The sequence below is a fragment of the Gastrolobium bilobum genome, unplaced genomic scaffold (assembly GCF_033153095.1).
Source record: "Gastrolobium bilobum isolate Gb01-03AN ecotype WA unplaced genomic scaffold, APGP_CSIRO_Gbil_v1 utg55787, whole genome shotgun sequence".
NCBI classification, from domain to species: domain Eukaryota; kingdom Viridiplantae; phylum Streptophyta; class Magnoliopsida; order Fabales; family Fabaceae; genus Gastrolobium; species Gastrolobium bilobum.
In genome coordinates, this window is record NW_026896820.1 from 63,844 (window position 1) to 73,202 (window position 9,359).

General features: G+C 33.8%; 1 protein-coding gene across 1 annotated transcript; it reads right to left on the bottom strand.

Annotated features, from left to right (window-relative positions):
* Positions 1–258: 258 nt before the first annotated feature.
* Positions 259–6,794, bottom strand: LOC133302182 (TMV resistance protein N-like). The gene is made up of 7 exons (XM_061501928.1): positions 6,462–6,794; positions 5,765–6,350; positions 4,168–4,576; positions 2,892–3,993; positions 2,412–2,696; positions 904–1,785; positions 259–645 (listed from the first exon to the last, which is right to left on the bottom strand). The coding sequence occupies exons 1-7, from the start codon at positions 6,792–6,794 to the stop codon at positions 535–537; spliced, it is 3,708 nt and encodes a 1,235-aa protein (XP_061357912.1). The 3' UTR covers positions 259–534.
* Between the last annotated feature and the right edge of the window lie 2,565 nt (positions 6,795–9,359).

The following is a 9,359-nucleotide window of genomic DNA, read 5'->3' on the forward strand; positions in this document are numbered from 1 at the left end:
TCACAGTTATGCAAAAATTATTCAAGACCCATTCCCATGGTGTTCTTGAACTTAAAATCAAAATCTTGTTAATCAAATGAAACTAAAGCAAATCATCACAGTATTCAGAAAATTAAAGATCACCCAATCATAGTGAATCCCAGAAAGGAAAAGATCAGAAACCCATATTCAAAAATATTACAAATCTAAAAGTAAAGAAACATGCATCACAAGCATTCATGAAAGAAAACTCAAGGTAAAAGTTTACAAACCGGTTCTTCAAGAGTCAAAGTTCCTAAACTAGAGCTAGGAAGAAAACTTGCAGTAGTATGAAAACAATAGCTCGCATGCAGATCCGTGATTCCTTTCCTTGAAGGTGCGTTGTCAATGCACTTCGAGTACAAGAATTGAAGAACAAGCATTCAGCTTTCAAGGAATTTCTCAACACTCAGATTCAAAGAAAAAGATTACAAAAGATTCAAAACATAAAACTGAAAACTAAAAAAAAACGAAAGTTCTCTATATGTGGCCCTAATGACTCAGACTCCTATTTAGCTAGAAACTAAAGAGCTCCAAGAAATTGCATTGCTGTCCATCCATATTTTTGTCCATCCAATGGTTCAGATTTGATCTCACTTTCAAAGAGTTGATCATATGACTCTCTAACTGCAGTAAAAATAGTAAAAGAGAATAGTAAATTATCAAATTATCTCTTTCTCTCTCTTTTACCTTATTGGGCTGATTGGTACTCATTTGGCCCATTACCATGCACTTATATCCAGCCTTCAACTCAAATATTGTAAAAATAAAGCCATTAAAATAATCTAACACTAAGTGCGTACCCTAACTAATCTTCTATATGGGCATTAAAAAATATATGACGTAATTCTGATATATGATTAATCAAGCTGAGAGTATACGCACCTCAATTAGGCATCGAAGCCAGTCAAATGCAGAGTCCCACAACCTAGCAGCCAAAGCCAGCTTGGGGCAATCAAATATATATAATCCAGACCTATAATCACGAGATTTGGATTCCGTTTCAAAATACCTTCCCACAGATGAACCTCTTTCCCATGGAAACGGAAGATCAGATAAAGATTGAAGCTCATGGCAATGCGCCAAGTTTAAATATGCTAGCCTGTGAAGGCTGCTGATCATAGAAGGTAATGAAAAAAAGTTATTTCCCTCTAGATTTAGTCTTTCTAAACATCTCAACTCTTCAATACCATCGGGTACTTCACTTAGATTGCAAAAGCCTAAATCTAGAAGAATCAAAGCTGAAAAGCCCATAGAAAAAAATAAATACTGTTTCCCGGGAATTTTTCTAAGTTCAGAGCAGCCATGTAAATCTAGAGTTATAAGAGATAGCATGAAGTAACCCCCAGAGTCTATACTCAAAAGACTTGTGCAGTCTCTACAACTCAAGAATCTAAGCTTTGTACAAATCCATATTAATGGATGAACCGTAGATAAACTAGTACATTGATCAAAATCAAGGTACTCAAGATTCGATGCCCCAGTAAAATATGGGATGTTTTCAAGTTTTGTGCAACCAGAGAGCTCCAGAACTTTCATAGAACTTAAATTAGAGGAACTGCCAAAATCAAGGACAACCAGACTGCTACAGTTTTGCAAACTCAAGAAAGCAAGTTTACTCAAAATTCCAATTGATGGATCGACATGGTGTAGGTTTGTACATCCTGTGAGATCTAACCGCTCAAGCTCTGGAATCCCATCAATGATTGGAGTTTCGATAAGATTTTTAGAGTTGCTTAAATCTATCCTTTTTAAAGAGGGAAGATCCTATGAAAGGAGAATTGGCAAATACTAATTAGCATGCTGTATCAAAACTTTGAATTTCATTCATTAATTTACTTTGGCATGTAAATAGAATCGGAATGAAAAGTTTTATTTATAAAATAGGATAACGGAAGTGAGAAAGTAAATTATGATTTACTATAATTTAAAAGTAAGAAAAAATTATTTTTTTTAAAAAATCACCTCTCACAGACATTTCTCATTTTTGTAGAGCTCTATCAAAAATTTTAAACATAATGATTTTTTAAGCGAATTTTCATTTGAAAATTATTAAGGCACCATAAAATTAAAAAAAAAAATGTTGTGTGTTAATCGTTATAATATATGCTACTTCTTTCAAGTAATGATTGAGAAATGAGAATACAATTTATTTTGAATTAAAAATAAAAGTAGGACCACTCATACATTTTTTATTTAATTTTTTAAGCCTTTTAAATATATTAAGATTTTTAAGTAAATTATATTCATTTACAATTTTTAAAATTAGTATGTCATTATAGAATTAAAAAAATCCAATTATTGGGCCACTTCTTTTGAAAAATAATTGAGATATATAATCCCATCATTTCTTTAAAGCAATAAAAAAATGAAAAGCAAAAACATTAGAGTACCTTGCGGCCGTCCCACAGTCGTTGGATGCTGCTATTACGCATATTCAATTCAACAAGACCATGGGGCTCAAAATTGGATGGCAAAGAAGTGAAAGGGTAACCGTGCCACATAAGATATTGCAGGTGGTAAGAAAGAAAATTCAGGTCTCCTAAAAAATTCATATCATTTAATATAAGCAATGTAAGACCTGTCATCTTCGACAATCCTTCCGCAAACGCACTCATCTGAGAGTATTCAGTAACATCTTTTTCCTCTAGAACTATAGCTTCAACCTTGTCAGTTCCCTAAAAGATATAAGAATAAATATCTTTTTTTTTTTAAAATGGAAAAAATGAAATTACTTGAATCAACTGAACTTATTTTTTGTTGAAAATAAAATCTTGTCTATGAATATATATCTTTATTAAATGATTAAAATCTTAAAACATTCTAATGAAAAAAAGGGAGATCGTGTGGTATTTGGAAAGACAAATTGTTACCGTTTTTGTCATCAAGACATGATGGAAATCCCGGTGACGCCACAATCTACTCCACGACCCTGGCTCTTTAGGAAATTGATGCCGAACCATATACTTCCCCAATTCTTGCAAAATTTCATGCATGTGAATTTTTTTATTTTTAATGATTATGAGTGACATCTGAGTCAAACGTTCTATTCCAATGTGAGGGTGTAATCCACAAGCATCTAGAATTCGCATTACATAATCCTCTCTTTCCCCTCTAAAGAAACAAGCAATGTGCAGAAATATTTCTTTCTCCTCATCTTGTAGTCCATCAACACTTGCACGAAGCAACTCCATAATTTTTTTGTCTGGACTATTCTTCAATCTATTCAAGGTATCTTTCCACTGGGGAACACCTCGTTTACACAAGAAAGTACCCACTACACCAACTACTAATGGAAGGCCTTCAGCATATTTTAGTACCATAGGGATCAACTCATCATAATTGCTATTGCTCTTTGAATCATCACTTTTGAAGGCTTTTCTGCATAAAAGTTGACGAGCGTCATTATCTTTCATCAGTTGAGCCTCATAAATTTTATTCGCTTCATACACTTTAAGAATATGCTCATCTCTAGTGGTTACAATCATTCTACTTCCTGCGCGAAGCAATTTAGGATTTATAGCTAATTCTTGCAATTGCTTGAATTCATCAACATTGTCAAGAACTACAAGGACCTTTATCTTATGTAGCCTATTTCTTAGGCTTGCTGATATTTCGGAAGGACTGCATTTGTCTAGATCTTCTTTTAGAGTTTGACGAAGAATTTGTTTCTGCACGGCAACAGCACCACCATCTCTATAAATTTTGCTAACATCCTCAATAAAACAGCAAGCGTCAAACTGATAAGAGATTCTATCATACAAAGCATTAGCAAGAGTTGTTTTTCCTATTCCACTCATCCCCCAAATTCCCAAAACTCGAAATTTATCCTCCGGTGTCCTTAGTTCTAAAATGCTTTCTAATGTTGCTACATGAGGTTGCATCCCAATAACCTCATCAAAAAATCCTGAGAATTTATGACCCAATATATTTATTATCTCCTGAGCAATATTTTCAACAGCTTCAGACTCTGGCCTAAAAGAGAGAAAAAAATAAAATCATTAAATTATCACCTAAGAAAATAAGGAGAAAAACGGAAGAAATTCATATTAGGATATTATATTATATTATATATATATTAATGGATATAAATTTGTTGTTAACCAGAAACTCATGTTAAAAATAAAATAAAATGACCTTAGTACTCACTTATTCCTGACATCCCAACCAGCTAATCCTGCCAAATCCTCCATAGCTTCCCGCCATCGATTAACCATGGATAGATCTTGTTTGAATTTTTCAGTGTGTAAAAGAAAGGCATCCTCATAAACCCCATTCTGATGTCTTACATGAGATGGATCCACATGATAGAAAATTGAGAAAACAGTTTGTTCAAAATTTATACGGCATGCATTTATAGAAGCCATTTCATCCAAACACCATTTTGAAGAAGCATAATCAGGGGAGAAGACAACGATAGAAACCCGTGAATCATGAATTGCTTGTAAAAGCTGTGATGAAATGGGTTCTCCTTTCTCGAGCCGTTTATCATCCTTAAAGGCAAAAATACCTTTCCTAGAGAGATGAGCGAAAAGATGATCAACAAAAGAGTTGCGTGTAATGTAATTATATAGTATATATTAGGAATATTTGATACGTGGCATTTTTGGTTCTGTGCATTCTGACGTGACATATTTCGTTATATTGTGTAGCGAATTATTTGCACACATATTTCGCTACACAATGTAGCAAAATATGCCACGTTGCATTTTGACAAAATTTACTAGTGTGGTAATTTTTGTTGGCAACAGTTACACTTTGGTCACTGTTGCCTCTGCATCTTCCATTTACTTTCTGGGCCTCTCAAGTCTCAAGACGTTGATTGTCCTTTGTCCACTTGCTTAATCATCCAACATAATAATTTTCTTCCACCGAAAATATTCAATATAATTAGGAAAAATTATGTGTCATTTAAAATAATGTAAAATTATGTCATTTTAAGTGATAGAGAAAAATTTTGAACTATAGTTACTAGACCTCTTTAATAAAAGTTAGAGTAGTTGGATGAAAAGATGATGGACCCAAAAAAAAAAAAAAAAAATGCAGAAGAGTCAGTCAGATAAACTTGGTAATGCAACTTGTTGCTATTATTTAAGTATGCAGCCTTTTAATAGGCAAATAAAATACATGTTTTGTTACAGATAAACGATAAGAAAATAAAAACAAACTATCTAGTAACAGACTCCTAAATAAAGACTCCTAAATAAACTCAACAACTATTAGAATCTGCCATGTACAGCTATTGTGACTAACAAACTAACAGTGTAATAACAATCTAACAGTATAATCAAATATTGATATCCTAACAATCTCCAACACTCCTCTTCAAGTTGGAGCATGTAAGGATGAAATGCCTAACTTGGGAAGGAATTCTAAGAACGGACGTTGTCGCAATGCTTTAGTAAACAGGTCTGCAAGTTGGGATCTCGAACGGACGTGAGCAGTGATAATGTTGTTGGCAAGAATATGCTCTCGCACGAAGTGGCAATCTATTTCAATGTGTTTCGTCCGTTCATGAAATATGGGGTTGGCAGCTATGTGTAAGGCTGCTTGGTTGTCACAAAATAACTCCATAGTACCTGAATGTGTGACATCGAGGGAGGTAAGAAACGATTTGAGCCAAACTAACTCCGAGGTAGCTGCGGCCATGGATCTGTATTCTGCTTTTGCCGTAGAGCAGGAGACCGTTACTTGTTTCTTAGTCTTCGAAGAGATTGGTGATGATCCTAGCATAATAAAAAAAAACCAGTAATTGATTTGCGAGTGAGAGGACAAGATGCCCAATCCGAGTCGTAGTGAGCATGAATCTTTAAGTTACAATCGGACTTGAGAAGTAAGCCTCGGCCAGGGTCCCTTTTGATATACCGAAGTACACGGACTACAGCTTCAAAGTGAGCTTGCTTGGGTTGTTGCATAAACTGCGATAAAATATGGATGGCATAACTCAAATCAGGTCGAGTGATGGTGAGGTAAATTAGTTTACCTATAAGTCTTCGATACCGTTCAGGGTTGTCAAAAACTGGGCCATCATCCAAGGCGAGGCAAAGATTCTGTTCGATGGGAGAGTTCGAAGGCTTACTCCCACTCAGACCTGATTCAGAAAGGAGGTCTAAAGTATACTTACGTAATATGCTTTCCTTGCTACGAGCAATTTCGATACCCAGGAAATACTTCAGCGGACCTGAGTCTTTGATTTTAAAGCATTGGTTCAGATACTCCTTGACTGCTTTACATGCATTAGGATCATTCCCTGCCACTATTATATCATCAACGTAAACTAGGACACTGCTAGGGCAGATTATACCCTCTTTGGAGAGTAAAGAGGGTATAATCTGCCCTTGATTGTATAAAACCATAACGTGTCAAGGAAGAGTTTAGTTTGGAGAACTAATTTCGTGGTGATTGCCTCAGTCCATACAAGGATATTTGGTAAGACGACATACTTTGTGATTGGAGCCATTGCTGAATCCGGGAGGAAACCACATGTAAACTTCTTCACTTAGGTCTCCATTCAAGAAGGCATTGTGGACGTCGAGTTGGTGTAGCTCCCAATTCATGGCAGCTGCTACGGCAAGTAGTGTACGAACACTCACCATTTTGGCCACCGGTGCATATGTCTCACTATAATCCTCCCCAGCGATTTGATGATTTCCAGCTATCACCAATCTTGCCTTGTATCGTTCCACCGTACCATCAGGGTTGTGGAATTTCAGATTTCTCCTGAAGCCTATCATCCTTTGGAGCGGCATGAACAACGGCTTCAGGTTCAGGTTCATGTTGATCAGGTGCAGGAGGATCCGATGGGGATTCGGACTCTACCTTTTTGGGTTGCTCCTCTGTCATTTTTCTAAAGACTATAGAATTTATAACTCCTTGCACTAAAGTTGTAACGGAACTCTAACTTAATTATCAGGAAAGTTACAAATATGATAGGCGAGAAAGAAAGATATAGATATAGAGAAAGATGGAGGGGCAGGGTTGGTTGGGATATTATGGTTAAAGAAAGGTAACTGTTAACTCAAATTCCAAAATGCTTAGCTGGGTGACTGCGGTAGGTACAAGGGCCCTCTTATGCAAAAGTTGCCACTGCCCTTCAATAGAGACGCAACCCCAACTCTGCATCAATATATGTTTAGATTTCACTTATATAAATTAAATTAATTACTAATAAATTAAATTTATTATAAAAAAATTTGGTTTATGATTTAAATTAAAATTAACAATTATTATTAATAAGGAAAACAAAATAAAGATTTGATTTGTGATTTAAACTCAAAAATCAATTTGAAAAATCTGTATTAATAAAGAAAATAATTAAATAAATATTCTAAATCTCTAAGGAAGAAGGATTACCTAATTTAAATTTAAATTACGTTTGTGAGAAATAAAATATATTAAATGATATGTCATTGCGTAGATCTCGAAAAGTTATGTGGAATAAAAAAAGAATTTCCTGAATTGGATACCCGAGTCAAAAGTTATGGCCTTCAGAAATTTTATGATTAAATTATTATTTTTTTTAGAAAAAAATGACACGTGTCAACCTTAGGTGAGAGACGTCCCATTGGGGCGTCTTCCATTAGGTGAGAGACGCCTAAATGAGGCGTCACATTGTGCAATAGATCCGTAATTATTTCTAAAATTGCAATAAATGCATAATTATTTAATTAAAATACAATAATTAAATTTTTTTGCCAGTTTTGTTGTCCTATTTTTTTTTAAAACAAGCTAAACCAGACTTTTAGCATTTGTAAATAAGTCAGGTTATAGGCCGATACTAATATTCATATCAGGTAACAAGCTAGGTCAAACTGACATATATAAATACAGACTTAGTCTTTTAAAAGTAAAATCTGATTCAACTCGACCTGTTAACATCCCTACTCCGGCTCATATTTGAAACTGCCACGTATATCATCTCAAGTAAGGAAACGTGCAATATACATACGATAACACCTGTAGAAAGGGAAATCCAACTGTTTATATTATATGAAGGGATAAATTTTTGGTATCACTGTTGTATCTAAGTGGATACAACATTTTGTCATTTTTGGAAAAAAATACAATGTGGTGGAAAAGAGAAATTTAAAAAGTATTGAAATTTTTTTCAAAAATGAAAAAATGTTATACCCACTCGAATATATCAGGGTACCAAAATTTTATCCTATACGTAAGAGCTTGAGGCACATGTATGATGGAAAATATTCCGGTTATTCTCTTATTACCCCTTGTTCTTTTTATTATTTTTAGTAAATGTAACTAGACAGTTCGACTTCATGTACAGAAGGAATCTATTCCTTCCCGTTCAGAGTATGCAAAGGATCGGACAATTATCCTGGGAGAAGCATAATTATAATTATTCTTACATTAATATGCATTATTTAATTTTAAAAATTATAAATATTTTAAATGAACTATGGTTATATATTAAAATTAAACACTACTTGAAGATAATTATAAATATACTTTTATATTTATTTTTAAATATTTAAATTAGTAATGAATAATGAAAATTTTAAAAAAAAATTGAAAATTTTCTTTTATATACTAGTATATATTAATTATTTTATACTACTATTTTATTTGTTTATCTTTCTTACTTATTATTTGTCACTTTTCCAATTACCAAATTAACATTTTGAAATTGTGGATTGTATTAAGTATTTGAACCAACATCCATTTTTAATTTATGGATTGTTATTCAAATTACAATAAACAATGCTTAAATACGTACTGTGCATTGGAGTACAAGCCTACAAGGTGATACAATTTTAAAAGTATTAGAGGCGGTTTTGGGTGAGATTTTTTCTTTCTTTCCAAAAGTTATTTTTTTAAAAGAAAAAAGTCATTCTCCTTGCTTTAAGAAAAATAAAAAATTATAGAAAAAAGGCAAAAACCTAACTTTTTATTAAACTTAAATTATCCAGTTTCTTAAAAAGGCAAAAGTCAAAAAAGTCAGATATTTTTTTAAAAATTCAAATTTATCTTAATCTCATTTCTTTCCATGCCACTCTCACCAGCACCTCCACCGCCACCACCTCCATTATTATCATCGCCATTACCATTACTATCATCATGTCATCATTGTTAGCATTACCATCACTATCACTCCGCTACCACCTATATCATAATCATTGTTGCCACCACTTCCACCATCAATATCATTATTACCACGGCATTGTCTTTGCTACTATCACCTTCATTCTCCTCACTACCAGCCCGCCACCACCTATACCACCGTCGTCGCTGTCACCGCCACCATCTCCCCTCCAAACATCCAAATTTGCTCACATGATTTATTTTTACATATCCTTTTAGTAATTTTATAGATAAAAAGGACT